At 46.4% G+C, this 22,173-nt stretch overlaps 1 protein-coding gene across 1 annotated transcript in view; it reads left to right on the forward strand.

The window, feature by feature from the left end:
• The first annotated feature begins 1,381 nt into the window (after nucleotides 1-1,381).
• Nucleotides 1,382-22,173, forward strand: part of pdlim5b (PDZ and LIM domain 5b) — a 73,848-nt gene continuing 53,056 nt past the window's right edge. Inside the window, exons 1-2 of the mRNA XM_062527410.1 lie at nucleotides 1,382-1,496; nucleotides 6,748-6,915. Coding sequence (XP_062383394.1) covers nucleotides 6,817-6,915 — 99 coding nt within the window. The 5' untranslated portion in view covers nucleotides 1,382-1,496; nucleotides 6,748-6,816. The remainder of the gene's footprint in view (nucleotides 1,497-6,747; nucleotides 6,916-22,173) is intronic.

Here is a 22,173-nt window from a genome sequence, read left to right on the forward strand (position 1 = left end):
CCTGATCAGTTCCTGAGAAAAAAATACCCTTACATCCTTTTGCCTTGTAGGAAAGATGGCCCTGGGTTCTTGTAGCCTACTGTGCCATTGTTGTTCCGTTTTATTGCCACTAGAGAGCAGTACAGGACCATAGACAGTGTTCTGTTTTACTTGGTGGACCTATACTGTGCTATGTGTGCCGTGTTAAAGTACATTATAATCAGCTGCTTTCATCTTTAACCAGGCAGAATGTACCCACTATAATAAGTAGTGCTGTGTAGTTTACTATGAGATCGGGCATTTAAAAGAAACTGAGGTAGGGTGGGGTGTGGCTAGTAGGAAGGGAAGTCTCCACACTGTGTGTGTGTGTGTGTGTGTGTGTGTGTGTGTGTGTGTGTGTGTGTGTGTGTGTGTGTGTGTGTGTGTGTGTGTGTGTGTGTGTGTGTGTGTGTGTGTGTGTGTGTGTGTGTGTGTGTGTGTGTGTGTGTCTGTGTGTGTGTGTGTGTCTGTGTGTCTGTGTGTCTGTGTGTGTGTGTCAGCTTATTATTATCACAGCGGGCAGACACCCCAGACAGACACACCTCCTGCATAGTTTTATGATTTTATCACAGCCAGTATCAACAGGTAAGAAGAACTCGAAGTCCTTAGGCAGTCTCTCAACACGTCATCAGAATTTTGCCAATTGCTTCCTGGCTGCTCCTGAATGCAGATGATGTTACCATTACGCACAGTATTGAACATATTAGGTAATACAGTATCTTCAGCTTGAAAACATAAAGCATGATTCGATATTTTGCTTCCAAATTTGGCCACTAGGAAGTGCTATATCACAGTCTGATTACAGTTTCCCTCTAATCTGATCTGTCAATCTGATTTGATACAGACCACCCAAAACGATTTCAGTGTAACTAATAATTGCACTAAATCCAATTCAGCGTCCAATCAGCTTTCCCGTACCGTGCAGTGTCATTTTTTTTCCCTTCCAGATTTCATACAGTGACGCTTAAATTCCCACGTCTGCGTTTCCTGGCCTTTGCACCTGCGAGACTCAGACAATCCTATGGAGTTTGTGTTATCTGTGCGATTAGATTATCCTCCTTTTATTTATTTTACCAAGAATCACTTGACAGTGACACGCCATAGCCTATACATTTCACCAACATCAAGTTACTAGATCACCTCACGCAATTAAAAGAAAAAAAATGTCAATCCATACGCATAGTGAAAATGAAACGTAGCCTATATGAGAACACGGGGAGGTTAAGGCCATTTACTTATGACAACAATATTTCACTACACATATAAACTTTGAGAAAGTTTTCCTGTGAACTTGGCTGGGCTTATTCCCTGTCTGCCCATCAACCCCAGTGACGCGAATGAAAGTGTCCCTCCTCCCCGCGGCCAGCGAGAAAAGACGAGTTTGAGGCGGAAGTACGAATTGTCGTTCCTCAGTTCTCAGCTAAGCGTTGGGTCACAAGCTTCCTCGTTTACACGGCTTCAGCGACTCTTTTTCTAAGGTAGGTAAAATGACAGCTATCAGAAAATGTAACGTAAATGACTTATTCCAAAAGTTACATTGTATGACAGACAAGCGTAGGCTACTATGGTAATATTTGTATAAACTATGTATAACTTCTGGAAGAACTGTAAACTAAAGTGAAGTGTATCCATCCATGTGATTACCTGTTCATTAACCTCAATCAAATAGCCAATAAATGTCTCTCATTGTGTTACCTACATTGTAACGACTCACACCGTTGTCTTGCTGCCAAAATTATAATAACCAAATAGCCTAGTTATAACGTAAAAACAATATCACTTATGTCTTAATAGGCTCTCAACGTTTTCCTTCGCTCACTCAACCATTCCGTTACATTAATTTGTCGCTAGTATGAGGATACCTTTATCAGCGTCGCTAGTTATTTGTAAATATGTAATTAGGCAGTAAATGCTTAGCCTACTAAGCAAGATACATTTAAGAGATGACTCGAGTGTCGGTGGGGCGGGTGTGTCAAGGCAAGCAGAGACATGAGGTAACCTAACGTTGTGGGGTTTGGTGTTGGACATTGTCTGTCTTTGCGTCATGGGATGTATCATATTATGTATGTGTATGATTTAGTTTATTTATAGTATACAGTAGTTCATTATTGCAGACCTATTGACTAGCTATTCAACTTTTTTCAAAGTGTATTCATGGTGACAGAGCAGAAGTGACAGATCTTTTTGATGTGTAGCATAGACCTACTGTAACTAAGGCTATGTCAAATTGCATGGGCACTTGTTTAAAAGTGTTTAAACATGTTTAAAGTGGCACATAGGCTGAATTTTTATCTATGGAATTGACAAGAAACAAAGAAAAACTTGGTTGAAGTGCAGTTACACATTTTGTCATTGTATGTGGTAACTGGCAGGAGAGGCATATGAGGCATATGGGGGGACTTCACATATATGAGTGAGCCTCGGCACATCACATGTAATCATCAGTTGTTTGTTTACCTGGCCAAAAATGTACCACTGGAAGGATCTGCATGTGTGTGATTATGTGTGTCTGTAAGATTTGTTAGCAGCTGTGTGTGCGCGTGTATGTGTGTGTGTGCGTGTGCGTGTGTGCGTGTGTGCGTGTGTGTGTGTGTGTGTGTGTGTGTGTGTGTGTGTGTGTGTGTGTGTAGAGTATTGGAGCAGGGGGGTGGGGGCGGGGGTGTCAAGGCCACGTGTTGGCCAGGTGTTGGCTCCACGCCTCGCCCTGTGGTACCGTCCCTGCCCCATCAGACAGGTGTTCTCACTGAAGTTAGTACACCAGGGCTGGGCTGTGGTTTGGATGTCAGGGTGCCTTCAGGGTTGCTTCACTCAGTGCAGTGGTACATGCCTTTAACTGCAGAACAATCCGTTATTCTCATGCGCCTTGCTGCAGTTGATGTGTTACAAGTTTTGGTTTCAAAATGATAAAAAAAAAAAAAAAAAAACCAGAAGCCTGCGTGACTAATGATGGCAGCTTACTTTTTGGTTGCGAACTAAGCCGGTGAATCAGCATGAATGTTCTTCTCTTCTATACAAAGACTGTGTGTAGGCCTACACTTACAACGTAAGACGTCAATCCGACACGAGCCTGGTGAAATATGTGACACAGCGTCAGTAGTCCAGTCGTGTCAGAGCACGGGCCACTGCGGCTTTGATGTTGAAAACTCGTCAAGATTCCCAAATCGACGCTCCAGTCCTCCTGCTGCGTACGGTCTAACTGTCCGTTTTTCCAACAGTCATTCATACGAGGATGTGAAATTGCAGCCCAGACTCCTGGTAGTTCACTTCTGTCATCACCCGCACACATTTACAGGCTCTATAATTAGTACCATTTTTCTGTGAAAATAGGATATAGAAACATACCCCCCCCCCCCCTTGCCCCCAACCAGTTGTAGTCCCGACATGACATACTTCACATTGCTATTTGTGTTTTCATTTTTGGCTTTGGTCATAAATCCAACGCAGACGGTTAAAGTCAGGCACTGCCAAATGCATTCAGCCTCACACACGCTTTTTTTTGTGTTTTTTTTGCGAGAAACATGGCATTCGTTCTTGTCTGGCATGGATGGTACTGACTGACTGACTGACTGAGTGCTAGACTTTTCTGAGGGATTCCAGTCTTTCCATGGGTGTGCCTCTGGCATCTCCCGTTCGGCTCTGCTGCTCGGTCCAGCTCTTTGGTGTCAGTGTGAACCTGCACACAAGGAGGCTGACGCTGTTGACAGGGCAGTCTGAAGACTTGCCAGTTTTCACATAGCCTGAGACCATTACGCGCATGGTGACAGGCGGCCACCTGAAGCCATTGTTTTCAAGCGTGTTTTTGAAGCAGAGGCCCTTAGAAGTTAGAAAGCAGACGTTTTACTTTGAATGAAAGGCAGCTTGTGAGACCAACTCTGCGCTGCTTTCTGGAGGCCCTGCTGCAACAGGATGCTAGCGACAAATACAGTGTAGCCAACTTGGTGGATGTCATAAGCAAAAGGCTGTGAAGGTCATTTCAGCTAGAGTGCTAGAGTGTTTAAAAATAAATATCCATTTTGTTTTTCTTTGTCTGCGAGAGATAGTGTGGTTCATGTTGACAGAAGCACCCTGAAGTAAAGAAAACAGCCCAGCCACCCAATGGGTTTTTGGCTGTATCGTCATGTTAACAAACTCCAAGAGAGAAAGGAATTTACTGTGTGTCTGTGCTCCTTAAAATATATGATTGAATATACCAATAAACATATGAAATAGATCATAATAGCATGTGTATTTCTAATGAGTGCAATTTGCTGCACCTGGACCATTGAAGACAAGTGCGAAAATACCATATTTTAATTGAATTTCACGAAAGTTTGATTATTTCAGCCTGAAACAGACATCTTACCTTGACTACAAAAGTAGCCTACCCACATGTCTCCACGACCGTAGAAACCTGTTTGAAAGTGGACACTTTCCTTAAGAGTGGTCCTTGGAGTGCTCTTCATGGCATAATATCATGGTTGGTGCGTTCAACCCAACCCACTCATTACTCTTTACGAAGCAGAGAGCGTGGGCAATGGCCTACCCGACAGTGAGGTCAGATAACCCATCCATCACCATAGCCTTGACAGACAGATGAGTGCACGTGTTGAAGCCGCCCATAAAAACCCGCACTCCCAGCCCAGGCCATTTTCTGTTTCGCTGATTTCACTGGATGTTATCAGCTGCTGTTTATGATTTATCATGAACCCAATGTTTTGGTTTCGAAATGAATGAAATTAAATAAATGAAACATTAGGCCACAAATGGTTTATCATTACTATTGCGAATCGTAACAGACACAGTCTTGCACAAATATTTATAAACAGATTAGATATTTGTGCAGATCTGTCTTGTAACCATTACAACAGCTGTTTATAGGATTTTGCTGGCTCTGAAATATTTGTTGTGGTAACTGATCTTGTGGAATAGATAAGGACGGGTTTGATGATCTAGAATTTGACTGAAAGTTCTCTCGGCTGTAGCAGGTGTCATCACAGACTGTGGTGCTTTGTCTCTTTGAAAGTAACTTTCTCTGACCTAACTAAACTAAACTAAAATGGGTTACCCTAAGTGAGAGTGTCTAGTGTAACGGCCACTCCTTCTGTGGTCTCTCTATGCTACGTGTGGACTGTTGGGCCACCAGTTAACAGACTAGGGCCCATTCTTTTCTGCAACGACTCATAAATCAGTGACTTATTCAGCTGAACTCTGAACCTGACATTTGGTGAGAAAAATTGGGTTGGTGCAGTGCATTTTACTAGCGGAGGGTTTGCCTCAGGCCTTGGGGCAAGCCTCTTGGGAGAGGGTTCCCTTGGTGTTTAAATAATGGGGCAAATTAGCTTAGTATAGATGTGATTTCTGGTATGTTTTTACGTGTAAGCACAGCAGATCAGCACTCTGGAAACATTTAAAACATATTTAAAGGACATGGGTCATAGGGTGCATGTGCTATTCAAGCCCCCCTACATAACTGTCATTACTGCTATTTAAGTCATTATGTGTTTGAACCTTATCTTTCTTATCGTTGTTATTATCATTGCATTTTCTAGCCTTAGTTCAGTCATTAGTCATTTCATATTCTAAGTTTAATCTTGAGGACCTAATATGCCTTTTTATTAATAATTTGGAGGTCTAATGATTATTCATTACTCATTCATCATTCATTCTTGAACAAGGCCAAGTCATGGTAATACTTTCCTACAGCAAGAAATCAGTAGGTGGACATCTGTAGTTTAGTATCACCATATCAGAAGTCCTACCGCAGAGCTGAGCCACTGAATATGCTATAAACTGAGTCTATCTGAAAAGAGGGTGGTTAAGTGATGTCATGCCTGGGGTTCTAAAACAATCATAGTTGCCAGTGTAGAACATTCCGCTGTGCACGGAACACTTCTAATCCCGCACTCTGGAATGTTTATGTTTGGACTCGGCCAGATCCCTTGGGAGGGGTGGGGGTGACGGAGGTGGTGGTGTTGGGGTGCAGCTCTTACCTCCGCAGCCGCCCCCATTCAGGCTTCTCAAATACATCCCTGCTCGCATTCCCATTCCCCAGGGCCCACGCTTTAAAAATAGGTTTACCATAGGCCAGCACTGTGGGCTTACTGACCCAAGGCCTCTCCCATTCAGACACATCACACACATCACACACACACACCACATCTCTCTTTCGCTTCTCAATCTCTACCACGTCTCTCGCACCTCTCTCCTCAACGACGGATAGTCCTAACTCTTCAGGTAAATCCCACCTGTTAACGTCTTTTCTGATTCTTAAGCCTTTTGCACTCATAGGATATTTGATCTTGTCTGGGTTTAACAAAAGATGTTTTGATACCTTCCCCTCACCCCTCCCGTATATGTCTTAGTGATATACACCCCGGTGGCCTTGCGTGCGTTCGTCTGGCTGGCGTTTCCCTCAACACCTTGGCTCAGTGCAGCACCACACTGTCAGCACGCATTCTTCTCCGCGACAGCTGCAGCCGCGTCAAAGAGGGCAGCCCGCCGTCCAGCCGTTGCGTTTCTCTTCCGCGTACAGATGTTTAAATGGACGATTGCTCCAAAGTCACAAGCGTCATTTAGACAAGACTTATGGGTCCTCACTGAATGTTTTGGTGGAATTTTTTAGCGGACATAAAGCTGATTTAGATGACAGTGTCCCTAAGGAAAATAACGTTAACGTTGTTGCTTTCCCTTCCGCTGCCATGGTGACAAGTGTGATGTAATAATGACCCTCTGTTTTTTTTGTGTTGCCAGGACGACTTCTAATTGATTTGGATCTTTGAAGCCCGTTGGTCCCATCCATCCGCAGCGATTCAACCAATCATGAGCAGCAGCTACAGCGTCTCCCTCATTGGTCCCTCCCCCTGGGGATTCCGACTGCAGGGTGGGAAGGACTTCTGCATGCCCCTCACCATCTCAAAAGTGAGTGATTTTAAACAGACACACACACACACACACACACACACACACACACACACTTTCTCGCTCAGCATTGCCAAATGCATTTTCTGTAGAATGATTCTTTATCTTCACACGCACACACACACACACACACACACTCTGGAATCCTCCAACACTCATGCACACAGACGTGTTATTTACTGTCTCCAGAGTGGTTGCCGTGCCATGGGTGTGTGCCCTATGAGATGGAACATGTTCACTCATACAGTACATGTGCACACACACACACACACACACACACACACACATACTGTACACACACACGCACATATACTGCCGGTGCCCATACTCATGTCCTCTTGAGAATGTACCCATCCCCACATCAGCTGCTGTGCGCACACACACACACACACACACACACACACACACACACACACACACACACACACAATATCTGGGCACAACACCAGGCACACCACCAACATATATTTCAACATACGCACACTTTCCACAAACACCCACGTACACACACACACACACACACACACACACACACCCGGACACACACACACTGGCTGCCCTCTCCCTCACTCTCTCTCTCTCTCTCTCTCGCTCTCTCTCGTCCATGGCTGGTCATCCCCCTCTCAGCCCCTGGTATGGCAGCCACGCTGTCAGCGCTGCCAGGCTGTTGGGTGATGATTGAGTTGTAGCCACTGATTCCCTTTCCTCCACACCTCTCCCCGTCGCTCCTCCTCCCTGCCAGTTCACAGCCTTCTGCTAAATCTCTCTCTTCCCTCCCTGTCTTTCTCTCTCTCTCTCTCTCTCTCACTCCCCCCAACTCTCTCCCTCTCTTTCTATTTCTCCCTCTTTCTCTCCCCCTCTCTCTTCCCCTCTCTCTCTCGCTCTCGCTCCCCCCAACTCTCTCCCTCTCGTTTTCTCTCCCTCTCTTTCTATTTCTCCCTCTTTCTCTCCCCCTCTCTCTTCCCCTCTCTCTTTCTCTCTCGCTCCCCCTAACTCTCTCCCTCTCGTTTTCTCTCCCCCTCTTTCTATTTCCCTCTCTTTCTCTCACTCTTTCTCCCCCTCTCTCTTCCCCTCTTTCTCTCTTTTTATATTTGCTTCCTCTGTCTGCTTGCCGAGGCCTGTCATATATACTGTCCAAATCGACTAGTCTTTCCCCTATGATTACTAGTTCTACTAATGAGTAGTGAAGGTTGTCATGACTTCCCTGTGGTGCTGGCCATGCTTGGCTTGTGATTAGTCTCCACTTTGGCTTTGCCGTTGCCTCAGTCATTGCTCTTGGTTCTCCCTGGGTTCTCTTGTAGAGCTCGATCCATTGTCTGTTTTCGACTCCTGCCAAGAGCACTTTCGCGAGGGGAAGTGCACCGGGAGAGAGTGTGTTGTGTTGTGTTGCTATTCACACAGAGGTCACGGCCGGTCAGGTGTGTGTTGTGCTGCAGTGAGTCACCATGTGATAAGAGTGTAAAAACCGAGAGTCTGTGTAGGATTAGGGTGACGTATTTCTATGTGCGTAAGTGTGTGTGTGTGTGTGTGTGTATGCGTGTGTGTGTGTGTGTGTGTGTGTAAATGTTGAAATGAATGTTGAATGTGTGTGTGTGTTTAGTAGGCTGAGCTGTGTGTGTGTGTCACAGAAGCACAAACACTTCATTTTGGGCATTCTTTAGACCTCTGTCATTGATAGATATGCCTGCCTTCGTGAGTATTGTGAGTTTATCAGGATTGTGTCCTGTGTGTGTGTATATATGTGTGTGTGTGTGTGTGTATTTGTGTGTGTATGCCCTTGTGTGTAGCTTCTCAGCCTTTTCCAAAATGTCCTTGATCCCTCTAATCCTGCGGAGCAGCGGAGGTTCCGTAAAAATCCGCCTGGGATCCCCGTTCCCATAAATCGGCGCGGGGATTTGGCCGTCAGAGCTGGCTGGCCGAGGCCTCCATGAGTGTCCTCTGGCACGCTCCCCTCGCATGAAGAACAGCTCCGATGGTGATGGACGACCTGGCCGCTGCCCTTACGACATGCCGTGCGTGTGTGTCTGTGTGTGTGTGTGTGTGTGTGTGTGTGTGTGTGTGTGTGTGTGTGTGTGTGTGTGTGTGTGTGTGTGTGTGTGTGTGTGTGTGTGTGTGTGTGTGTGTGTGTGTGTGTGTGTGTGTGTGTGTGTGTGTGTGTGTGTGTGTGTGTGTGTGTGTGCTGGTTTATGTGGGAGAGCTGGCCGGCCTCTCTCTCTCTCTCTATCTCTTTCTCACTCTGTCACTGTCTCTCCTCCTTTTCCTCTTTACTTCCACAAACAACCAGAATACCGAGCAAATAGCCAGCGGAATTGGCCTTTTTGAGCACTATGATCTAGAGAGAGAGAGAGAGAGAGAGAGAGAGAGAGAGAGAGAGAGAGAGAGATGGAGTGATGGAGTGAGAGAGAGAGAGAGAGAGAGAGAGAGAGAGAGAGAGAGAGATGGAGTGATGGAGTGAGAGAGAGAGAGAGAGAGAGAGAGAGAGAGAGAGAGAGAGAGAGAGGAGAGAGAGAGAGAGAGTGATGGAGTGATGGTCGTTGGGGAGGAGGTTGGATTACAGATTGACATATGGAAGTAAGCCACGACTCTGGAAAGTATCACACAGATGCTTTTCAGGTATACGTAATGCGTCAAACAAAAGCAGGTGCAAGGCAATGACTGAGAGAGAGAGGAGTGCAGGAGTCCATAGACAGTATACTGTAATTCTCCCATTCTCTACTTGGCATCACCAGACTTAGTGTTGTGTGTAGACAGGGGCGCAGTGACATTAAAGGCCTTCGCAATGTTATCCTCTTGTCGCTGATGTAAAGCAGCAAACAACACCCAATCCAAACGTCTGTGTAAGGGGAGAAGTCCAGATCGGACTGTCCCTAAACCCCATGCACGTTTGTTGAGTGTCCCACTGAGCAACCCCCCCCGGGCCCCCACCATCCACAGCGTCCCCCCCGTTGTGTCCGAGGCTGATGTGCCCTCTCCATCCCCAGCGATAAAGCCTGAGTGCAGCTCTTATGGTAGATAATCTGGCCGGTGTATTTATGGGTGCAGGGAAGGCATGTGCCGTGCCCCACCAGCAGCATCATGCCCATGGGTGAGGAGCTTAGGTGTCCACTGACGAGCGTGTGTATGTGTGTGTGTGTGTGTGTGTGTGTGTGTGTGTGTGTGTGTGTCTCTCTCTGTGGGTGTCAGTGAGTGAGTGAATGAGTAAGAGAGAGAGTGATGGGGGTGGGGGTGGGGGTGGAATTGGACAGAGTGTTTGCACATTGGACACACACACGTGCACGCGCACACGCACACGCACACACACACACACACACACACACACACACACATACACACACACACACACACGTGGAGCCCTGTTGTTGGAGCTGTGACGGCCACACATGCGGTCTCCTCCGCGGCAGCCGGCTCCAGATAAGCTCCCCCTTCCTGTCAGGAAGCCCATTATGTGTCCCGGTCACTGACAGGCGGCCACCGCTTTCCACACTAATGGAAAGAAAAGGGGGAAGACACTCATCATTTTTGTACGGGCTGCTCTCTCCCACAGATGCCTTAATATGGCAATAACGATTTTTTAAAAATCACAGCTTTGTCCGGATTAACCTCGGGGCTTTCTCACAAGTAGGAATCAAGGGCGTCTTTGGTATTTAAACAGTAGGGTGTATGAGATTTATGTGGGATGTTCGCTGAGACGTGATTGGTCGGGAGTTACTGTACCAAAAAATCGTTCCTCTTGAATGCGCGCTGAACGTGCCGGGGCCTGGTCCGGCGATAAACACACCCTGAATGTGTTGGGACCTGAAGCGTACTGAAGCTCCGGTCACCGTTCAGTAGCTTCACTGACTGGAAACCCGGCTGTCCTGGTGGGTACGGGCCGACGCTTGTTTATTTGTTTTCCCTCCCGCCTGGAAAGCTGGAACGCACCCAGATAATAGCGTGTCAGTTGCCTTGTGCGGCTCCCGGTATCGGTATGTCGACTTTGCCCTCTCTCTGTCTCTCCTTTTCTTTCTCTTTCTCTCTCTCTTTCTCTTTCTCGCTGTCTACCCCCCTGGGTTGTTTCGTTCCACTAGTCAGGCTCTCCTCTGGCACGCGGCATCAATCTCGCAGGCCGGAGGCTTCCGCTCGCGAAGAAAGGGCCTGTGCCTTTCGCACGGCCAAACAAATCTCTGCTCTGCTTTGAGTTGAGAGAAGCCCTGCAAAGGGCCCGCGTGCTTGACCTGTAGCCTCTCCTTGAGCCATGAAATATATTTCCCAGGTCCAATGCGGCAGGGCCCAGGCAGAAGCCCTGCAGCTGCTCGCTCAGCTGCGGCCCAGGCGTGGCCCTCTTCTGGGCCCAATCCGCTGGGGTTTTGGGACCAGACCAGGGATGTGGATGTGTTCCAGACTTAGCGCTGCTGCTTGCTGCTGCTTGCTGGCTCCCCCTGGAGCTCCTTCTCACGGATCCCTCTCCCTCAGATGGACACAAGGCTGTCTCACGTTTCCATCTCCCTGCCTCCAGACATTACCCCGGGCCTTTCTTCTTGCTCACAACCTTGCATGCAAAACCCATTGTGACACGCGGATTAGCCACAAAGGAAACGGGGCTGTTTTGATGACCCTCCGGGCGATGTTGCCTTTGGAGCGTTGTCGAGCGCAGCCGCGTGTACCTGTGGGAGTGTGGGATTTCGCCGGGCTTGGTCTTCAAAGGCGCTCGCCGTGGACCAGGAAGTGCATCTCGCACCCTTTGTTTGTCGGCGACAAGTCTTGAGTTTACTTTGCTCTTGTGTGTTTGGCTGTTGTGGTTTTTTTGGATCTGTGCACGTTCAATGTTGCGGAAAGGACTGAGTATGAGAAATGGGAACGAGAGCCTAATCTAATGTAATGTGTTCTAGGGCCAATAAGAGAGCAGAGTGAGAAGTCTTCCATCTTCAAATGCACTCACTGTTCACTGTGCTTCTCATTCTTCGTTCCTGTTACTCGTTGAAATGATGTGGCTTCAGCGTAAAGTTGTGTTTTAGAAATCAACACATCAGCATTAGTAGTAGAAGGCTTGCGGAGAAGACTGCACTGCAGTCCACTGCAGCCTGTAAACGTTTCACTTTTCATTTGTTTATAAGATATGTTTATAAAAACCTATTTATTTATTCTGCTAGAGGACTGAAGTATTCCAGAAGCTTCCCCATTAATATCCATTATATGAGGCACTAATCCTTTCAATGAGAGCCATAAACTGGCAGTTGTGTCGCGTTAAGTGTTAGCCACCCCCCCCCCCCCCCCCCCCCCCGCGCACCTCTCATCTTGTGTCTGTCCACATTGCAGCGGGCAGGCAGCGGTGGGGGGTCGTGGGGGGGCACAGTGGGGCGTCCCATCCACCCTGCTGCTCCCACGCTTATTATTGTTATGGTTCACATTTTAGCCCGAGTTGTCCAAACAACGTCCATCATCCGCAGAGGAAAGAGCTGTCCAGGCAGGGACAGGCCAGCGCAGGGACGGGGGAGCGGGGAGCGGGGTGTGATATTGAGCTGGGGCCATAATGTGCTCTCTCTCTCTCTCTCTCTCTCTCTCTCTCTCTCTCTCTCTCTCTCTCTCTCTCTCTCTCTCTCTCTCTCTCACTCACTCACTCACACACACACACACACACACACACACACACACACACACACACACACAATGTTGCTCTGTAGTGTTCTCTTTGTTTATGTAGCCTTCTCTGTCTGTAAGGTCTAGCCTATCTATCATGTCTATATGTCTGTATCTCCTCTTTCACTTTCCTTGTTTTTTTTCTAGTCTTTGTTGCTCCCTCTCTTTCTTTCCCTTTCTTTCTCACAAGTATTTTTAACATTTTCTGCCCCTCCCCCTTTTTGCTTATGCCTATACCATACCACCAGTCACTGGATTAGATTAAGGTTAATTTATTTCCTTACTGGATAATTTAATATCGTATCCTTCCCCAAATATAATAAATCTTCGGAAACTCCCAAACACTTTGTGGTCTAATTGTATTGCAAAAGAGCAGCTTGAATCGTTTTTACATTGCCCAGTTTTATTTCAAGATTCTATTATAAATTTTAAATAAAATTTTAATATAATAATTATTTTAAATTAGATTTGCTGACCGATTGAAAACAACACGGGTGCATGCAAACCTCAAAGTGGAATCAAATAGCGGTGATATTGGTGAAGTCCGCCAGATGTTTTTATATTAAGTGTTTGGCTCAAGTCCTGTGGCATTATGTTGTTAAGTGTCTATGCCTCCATACCAAGTCAAATTGCAGTCCAATGTGGCAACTAGTCTGCTATCGCTGTTGAGATCAGCCTTAAGGCCTCCTTCGATTGGACCCAAAAATAGATGGTTGGAACAGCAATTTGATAGCGACGTGAGAAGCTGTAACCGCAACAAGCTGATCAGTCATTCACAGTCATTAGGGGCTAATCAGACCTAATTGCATTTGTCCTGCTAATGCAGCGACCGCAAAGATTTGATTGATATTGTTTGAACAGGAGCTTGTAGCTGTGACACAATGAAATTAGAGAGTCGTTAGGGGGAATTACATCAACTCCGTGCCATCTAATTAACGATGTTTTCTTCCTGTGCGTGTGCTTTTGCCTCCGCAGCTGGTGGCTGTCTCAGAATCAGCGGCCCATCACATGTTGCGTGACTTATCAGAAATGCCCAGCATCAGGGACCTGTTTAGGGGGGGGGAATAAAACAAAATAAAGACCTCAACTTGGAATGTGCCTGTCCGAGAGATACCAACCAGTGCCCCCATCGTACAGCGTCCTCTAAAAGAATTCTTTTCGGAGTGCTTTTTATGGGATACGAGGCCGTATATGGCTCCTTACATATTGGATGATAATGTAAACAGTGTCAAGTGACTAAGACATGTGACCGGCTAACAAGGGGAGGCCACATGAAAGGCATGAGCATTTTTTGGACAGCTGCTCTGCAACCGCAGTCTTTTCAGCTATGCACACAGAGCAGACCAAAGAAATGGGCCGAGGAGCCTTTATATATGATTATAGGAGCTAATTCTATACATTACCTTGATTTACGGCTTATTGGGCATGTGAGATATATGGATGTCACACACATTCTTTTTGAACACTGTTTTGAGTCCTTTCTGTTTTCCTTTGGCAGGAAGCTTTGGTGAGGGTGTCTGTGAGTTTCGGTGATTTAGGAGCACGCTGCTGTGTCGTAACATGTGTCTTGATCCCATTTGTGGTGAGATATGGCGATATGTCCTCTATAGCTTAATTGAAAACAACTCACCCTGTGCTGGAGCGTTGAATAACAAACAGCGAAGAAGATAGGTATGGACCTCTCTACACATTAAAGATGTAGTCTGCAGTTTGTTTCTCAATTTCTCAGAAACGTGTTGATATTTGAGCTCATAGCCAATCAAATTACACCCCACCCAACTCCTCTTTACAGAGCCAAGTTTTTTTTTTCTTTAGCGTAAACACTGTAAGGAAACCTAGAGGGCCGTAGGGAGCGATCTGCTGAATTTGGCAAAAAAAAAAGAGTTGTATGGGATAAGAGTTGTGGATTTCGCCTTTAAAGGCCTGGTTATATCATTTGGAGGTAGACATTCTCAGATGTCTCCAGAAATCAGCTTGATTTGATTAGCAATGGTTTGGAAAGTTTCTTTAATGCGTCTGCCTCTCTGAACAGCTACAGACATGCACACATAGAGACCTCAGAGGAAGTGTCAACGGAATGAAAATATTTGGTGACTGGGGTTCTGTCACAGTATCCGCAAAAAAGGGGGTCTTCTCCACTCCTTTTTTGGTTATGTTTGATGGGGCTGCTGGAATCGAAGTGTTGACACAGAATTTCCCTCTCTCTGTCCTCGTTACATCATGGTTAGGGGGGGGGTTTGTTAAGGAGGGATATGATTTCACTTTGTGCGATGGGTCAGACTAGGGGTAGAGCCAGTAAGCTCTCCAGTTTACACTTATGCCTTCTGTCTGCCTGTTTTGTCTTTCGCTCTCTTTCCCCCTCTCTCTCTGTCTTCCTCTCTCTATTTCAGTACATCCCTTCGTCTCTCTCCCCTTGCTCTTCTCTCCATGACATCTGATATATACAGTACTGTATGCGCTTGTTTTAGCCCTCTGTTTCTCTGTGCAGTCTTATTATGGCACGGCCTAAGTCACTCACGACGGGGAGAATTCTTTTGTTGTGTGTTCATACCATTGTTGGGGTAGGATTGCACACTGTGTGTGTGTGTGTGTGTGTGTGTGTGTGAGAGAGTGTGTTTGTGTGTTTGTTTGTGTGGATGTGTGTATCTGTGCATGTGTGTGTGTGTGTGTGTGTGTGTGTGTGTGTGTGTGAGTGGCTGTGTGCATCTGTGCATGTGTGTGCGTGTGTTTGTGTGTGGGTGTGTGTATCTGTGTATGCGTGTGAGAGTCTGTGTGTGTATGTGTGTGTGCTTAGGGGTGTGGTCAGGCTAAAGGGGGTAGAGGGTATGACTGTTCAGGGGATGGTCAGTGACTCAGAACCATTACGTTACATAATTGATTAAAGACAACTGGGCCATGACGACCCAAGGTACTTGGTCAGCTTACACTCCGTCAGATCTTCCACTTGAGCTGTTATTAGACCGTTTAGTCCAGTGTTTGGTTTTCCCCTTTGATTCTTTGTATGCGTACTTCATTTTTCAATAGGCACACTTGTATTATAATGTATTTCTGTTTACCTTTTGGACTTGGGAAAGGTTTCACATTTTACAGGGTTTTAACAGATGTGTGCATCAGTTTTTATTTATAGGATAATGATGACACTAAAGTGGCACTAAAGTTACCCTGATTGCTGTTATTAGTCAATAATAATAATAATCAATCAAATTAATGATCAATGAAAAGAGATTTGAATGAATACATTGATTAATGAATTAGGAACGAGCAAGACTATGAATGAAGTATGAATGAATTTCATTACTCCTGAGGGAATAACTGGAGTCAGGTCTCCTGTCCTTCCCAATCTAGTTCACTTTAGTGAGCTCCGATGACCTCATATTTGATCATTTTGGTTTTTTATCATGCTACCCGTTTCCTGCAGGCTTCCACATAAATGCGTTCATCAAACCTATTACGTTGTTACGATGTCTTTAACTGAACTATGCCTCAGCTTTTCCACTGAAATCAAATAAAACGACGGAATGTGGGTTATTTTGGGGAGCGCGTCGGTTCCTGCTGAATTCCCTCCATCTGAAATCAACCTGCTTCTGGTAGAGCGCCTTGGCAGGCCGAGTCCGTCTGGGGGTTCAAAATTGGCCTCGAGGGAGAACTTGTTAGGTGCGCTCGTCCCGAACACTGCGATCTGGTGGTTAACAGTCGCACGGGCACAAAGCTCCACTTCAGTAAAAAGGCTGTAAGCAGCTTCCTGCTCACAAATGTTCCCTAAAGGGCTGTGTGGCTTTGGCAATGACGAGGACCCTGAAACCGTTCAGGGCCTGTTGTATGTTCCTTCGCTCCCCCTTTATTTTAGGTGGATCAATTATTAAAGAGGCATAGCAGACCACAAACAGAACCACACGTTCTATTCCGAGGTATTGCGTATTTATAAAGATTCATAAGCTGTTGGATGATGGTGCAGTTCCTCTGGTCTGGAACCCCACAAAAGCGACTCTCTCAGGCAACAGTAAACACGTTATATTATATCCAGTCATGCATATTTATAGATGCGTGCTCAGATTCTGCTGTGGGTTTCTTGTTGTGCGTTTGTCAGAGCCCTTCTATAGAATCTTTTCTTTTTTAGCGCCTCAGTTTAGCCAGTCAGCGACAGCCAGTAAGTCTCTAATGTAAGTCCAGACTGGCTAAATTCCCAACCTGGCTCATGTTATCTGGCCCCTTCATCATCCCCCAGTGTAATTGGCTCATTCACATTGGTGGTGGTTGCTAGTGAGGTTTTTCTGTTCACTGTGAAGTGCGTAGAGAAAAGCACTATATAAATGCAATGCGTTGTTGAGCTTGTTGATGCAGTCTCTTTGCCAAGAATCTACAAGGGCTGCACAATTCATCGACTTTCAATCAAAAATGCGATTGTAAATAATGCCGTTAAGGTATCTAATCGCAAAGCCTGCAGTTATTTGTGCCACTCGCAACTCTGGACTGGACTCGCAGCCCTAGTCCGGTCTGAGGTTTTTGGTGCAGTCGCTCAGCCTTTGCAAGAACAGACTCAGAGAGCAGATCGTTCTGGCTGAGTTACAGTACATCTGGCCCCGATCTGGGACAGGTTTGGCGGTTGGCTGTTACGGGCAGCGTAACTGATATTGTATTACAGTGTAAATCCAGAATGTTATTGATGGTTTTCTAAAGACCGGGCTCACACTTCCAGCAACAGTGGACTGATGCGAAAAGTTTAGTTTTGGAACATTTTTACGAGGCCGTATGAAATTGTATCAGTGGTCATTTTGGACAGAATGTAGTTAAACATTAAAATACTTCAGCCTAGACCAGAATTTGTTTTTCATTTCTTTGCTACTGGTTTTAAATATTACTGGATATGTTCTCATTGGATTCAATCATAGTTATGGCGAGACCATAAAATCATCTTTTCCACTGCAAGTTTTGTTGGCCATTTTTCGATGTTGTTGTTTTTCCATCCTGCCCTCCCTTGGTAATGGATGAGCCTGTTTGTGTGATGAATGGAAGTGACTGTGTTGAACGACTGAGCCGGGTCGTGGTTCCACGGTCCTGGGTCTGTCCGGCGCTGGTATGCTGTCGGGCCCAGCTCCGCTCAGCTCCGCTCGCCCAGAGAGAGCGCAGGATGGAGAAACACATGTGTGGCGGACATTGATTCACGACGCTGCGCTGCACAGCGGGGTGGACAGTAAAAATGCTCGGCGTGTTGGGATGCGAGATCCGTAAGATTTAGAGCCTCGTGGTTTTTGCGGCTGCGGCCTTGTAAAATGATGTGTGGGTTAGTATTCCCCGATACGTCGAGGGCGCATTAACGGTCACCAACAATGTGGCTGCATTTTGATGAAGCAAACACATGCACAAAGAGTCACACAAGCCAAACACATCTGCACACGAAACTGCAAAAATGTATACATATGGAGATGGATTTTACAATAAATAGATCTAAATGTATGTATACAGTGCGTACATGTCATCAAATCGTAAATATACATGCACACCCATGGGCACACACTGGGAAATTCAATGTGAAGATAAAGTTATGATTGCCGTATCGTATTTGGCTATCTGCTGAAGCTTTTCCAGCCTTGAAACGCCTCTACGTTGGATCAGAATCAAAAAGCACTATAAGATTCTTACGGGGACTGAAAAGTCCCCAGGCTCTCACCTTTTCGCTTTAATGCTCTGCGACCCCAGAAAGCAATCACCTCCGTCTTTGATGTTGATATGAAGGGTATAAATATCCCATGAAATCACTGCACTCAACGGGAATTTCCCTAAATGTTGGCTATAGCCAATAGCATATACAGTAAGAGCTGGGATTTAAGTCCTGTGAAGTTAATACCACATTTCTCGTGCCAGAATGTTTAAGGCCAAGAGTTTTTTTTTACTTTGTGCTCGGCTGCAGAGGGCAAATTTATTGTGTGGTTTGAATGGTTAATGGGTAAGTCAGTGCAATCTGCAGAGAAAGGGATAAAGAACTTGAATGAAAATGGGGTGAGACCCTACATGTAAAGACTTTTTTGTCTCTTCCATCACTTGTGGGTAAGGCCAGACACTCCTGAACATTCTCAAACACTTCAAGCTCTATATCACGATGCCATATGGTTGACTGTCTTTTATTGATCTAATGTAATTTTTCATAAATTCTAAACGTTGTCCACAGCGAAGTCAAAAGACGGGCAAAGGCATCTGTTTCTAATTTCGCTCTTGTGTTGGGTATGGGGAGATGTATGTCTATTATTCTTCTCTGAGTAGAAGCTCCTCTATCTTTCATTTCATCTAGCCGTTTTGTTCCAGATTTTTTTTGGTGCTTTTTTCGAAAGATTGTTTGTTGCCGTTGGATGGGCAGCCAGGCAGTGGAATCAGATGGCTGGACAGCAGGAATTTTGCGTTCGGATGTGGCCTAACCTGGACCCCCCTCCCCCCTCTCCTCCCTTTGCTTATTTTTATGGCTGTCTGCTGTAGTTGGTGGGATCACAAATAGTGATATCAGCAGAGTCGGTAATAAAAGATGACGTGTGTCATATGTCATGTTGAGTTTCCTGAGATGTTTTTCCATGAGTATGATAGTCTTTTCCAAAAAGATGGCAATCCTTGCTTTGTGTCATCACACGCTGATGATGACTGAAACAGACATGCTGACACACACACGCACGCACACACACACACACACACGCACACACACACACACACACACACACACACACACAAACACACAAACATAAACACTCAAACACACGCAAACACACACACACACAACCACGCACACACATACAAACAAAAACATAACCACTCTCACTCTCACTCTCACTCTCACTCTGAAACTCTCTCATGTACACACATACATGCACGCACGCACACAAACACACACACACACACACACACACACACACACACACAGTATTGTCCCATCAGCCATCTGTGGGAACCATCAGCTTATCAGCTGGCATCTGTGGTCTGTCTGGCCCCAGCTCTTCTGCGCCCATTAGAGGACAGACCCACGCTTCTCCGCTCGGAGAGTGGACACGGCAACGGCTCCCAAACCAACCATGCATCCTGCAGACCACAGCCAATGGCACAGGGCTAAGCACTGGCCAGGGGGAAGGAGGGAGGGAGGGAGGGAGACCGAGAGGAAGTAAAGGATTGAGAGAGAAAGAGAGAGAGAGGGAGAGAAAGAGAGAAAGAGGACTGGACAGTGGAAGGAGAAAGTATGAGGAAAAGGGGAGAGGGCGATCCAGAGAAGGGAGAACAAAAAAGGTTTCACACCAGCATGTCTGAAATCTGTGTTAAGCTCATGTTTCCTGTGTGACCAACTGCTGTTCTCATCCAGTAGATGCACACACACACACACACACACACACACACACACACACACACACACACACACACACACACACACACACACACACACACACACACACACACATACATTCAGCTGTAGTAGTGGGGGCGGGCTGGGAAAAGTTTTTTTTGTAATTCATTAGCCTCATATGGTAATCAGCTGACTATGCTATCTCTTGTCTTGCCTGGGGACCAGTTTGTCTTTGCTGAGCGTCCATTCTCACCATGTGCTTTTTCATGCTTTGGAATGCAATGTTTTGTTTGTGTTGCCATGGCACCGCTCCCTGAGAGCGCCGGTCTGGGCCAGGGTATCTCGTTCGACTCGCAGTGGCCGGACGGTAGGCACGGCAACCCCTTGGCCAGGGAGCAGCGAGGCTGAATTGATCATGCCCGCACTTTCTCTCTCTCTCTCTCTCTCTCTCTCTCTCTCTCTCTCTCTCTCTCTATCTCTCCTTCTCTATCTCTCCCTTGTTCCCTCTCTCTCTCTCTCCACCACTCCACGCAGTTATTCCTTAAACGCAAAAAAAACAACACTTTTCCCTCTCGTCTCCTTCGTCTGTACGCTGCCCTCGTTTGCGCACCTCTGATTGCAGCGCATGAAAGACATCTGGAGACATCTGGAACACACCTGGCTAATGGCTTCGCCGCTGTCCAGCCCGCTCTGGACCGCCCCCAAAGACTCCGGAGAGGCGACGTGATAACGCGATGAACAAACCAGTGCTTCTTGAATCAGTGTGCGAGTGTGTGTGAGTGCGTGCGTGTGGGTGTGTGTGTGTGTGTGTCACGTCACGGTCCCTTAAGAGGGGTGCCTGGTTAATATCCTGACGGCTCTCCTGCTGGGTCAGACCGCTGGTTTCCTGAACAGGGATTTAGCCCAGACTGTCTGTTTTTAGTGAACGGTCTCTATTTATAAATCCCTCCAGCCCACGAGCTGGGAATCTGGACGTGAATGGCAGGCAGCTTCTCCACTCAGTCCTCCGGAGACCTTCAGGAAAGCTTCACATTTGGCTTCATAATAATATTTTGGCTTTGAAGGTTTCGAAAAGACAAGCATTTTTGCATGTCTTTCACGGCACACGGGTCTCATGTCTGAAACAGAGACTGGAAAAAAAGAGTCTTTGCGACCCCTCTGTCTGGTTCCTATGGCCTCTTCTGTCAGACAGGGATGTGTGTTTTTTTCTCGTTCTCTCTCTCTCTCTCTCTCTCTCTCTCTCTCGCTCTCTCGCTCACTCTCTCTCTCGCTGGGATGATGGTCCTGATGGGCCCTGTCAGAGCAGCTCCATATTAGGGCCGGGAGAGGGCCTGCCTCGTTGCGCCGAGGCGGACGTCACGCCGATTTCACAAGCACTTACCACAAGTGGCTTCCTCTGACTAGACTTCTCAAAAATGTGATGAGAGGGGCGAGCCAGCCCTCGACACAGCCGTTTGGCAGCTCGCGGTGTGCCTGCCTCGGCCCGGGGCCCCCGGGGGCTCATCCCATGCCGGGGCCCCTGAGGTATCACTTGGCCAGCGGGCTCTGTTGCCGAGAGTGACACGGGGCCCCCGAGCCATTTAGGACCCACGGCGCGGAGGGCCTCTTATGAGATAATTGCTGTCCATGAGCCAACTGTTTGTTGTTATTTTTGCACAGTTCTCTCCTGTTCTATCTCTCTCTCTCTCTCTCTCTCTCTCTCTCTTTCTCTCTCTTTCTTTCTCTCTCTATTTCTCTCTCTCGCTCTCTTTCTGAAGAGCTGTCCCGAGCAGGGGAATGGAATAGGACAGACGGCTCTCCAGTTGCGTTATGCAACGGTGGGTCTCGAAGTTATGATGCTCACATTCCCTTTGAGGAAATTTATCCGAAAGATGTGAGGAAATTTTTCTGATAAAATTTTTTTTTTAAAAAAACAAACGTTTCCTTTTTTCTTTTCCTTAGAAAATAAAGTGATCCAAAGGTTAATTGGTTGCATGTTTCCAGAGGAGAGTTTATTCGTTATAGTACCAGAGAGGGTTTTGTAGTGCTTATTCATTTAGCTGGTTCTTCACAGTGTTCTCTGACAGGCATCGCGGTGCAAATTAAATAAAGTGTACTATTGGTTTATTGTTGTAACCCATAAAACACATAAAAGTCCATAAAAAGAAAGGCATGACCGTTGCTCCGAAGCACGTTCTCCTCTTTCAAGTAGACCACGGGCAATATGAGATTTTTTCTTGGCCAAAATATTTTGATTCTTTCAACTGTTTTTCTGTACTCCGTCTGTCCCAGTTTTCCAGACATGCAGAACAAATTTCTCAACTGACATGAAATTAGAAGTAGTGGGT

This window comes from Sardina pilchardus, chromosome 23 (assembly GCF_963854185.1).
Source record: "Sardina pilchardus chromosome 23, fSarPil1.1, whole genome shotgun sequence".
Classification (NCBI taxonomy): Eukaryota; Metazoa; Chordata; class Actinopteri; order Clupeiformes; family Clupeidae; genus Sardina; species Sardina pilchardus.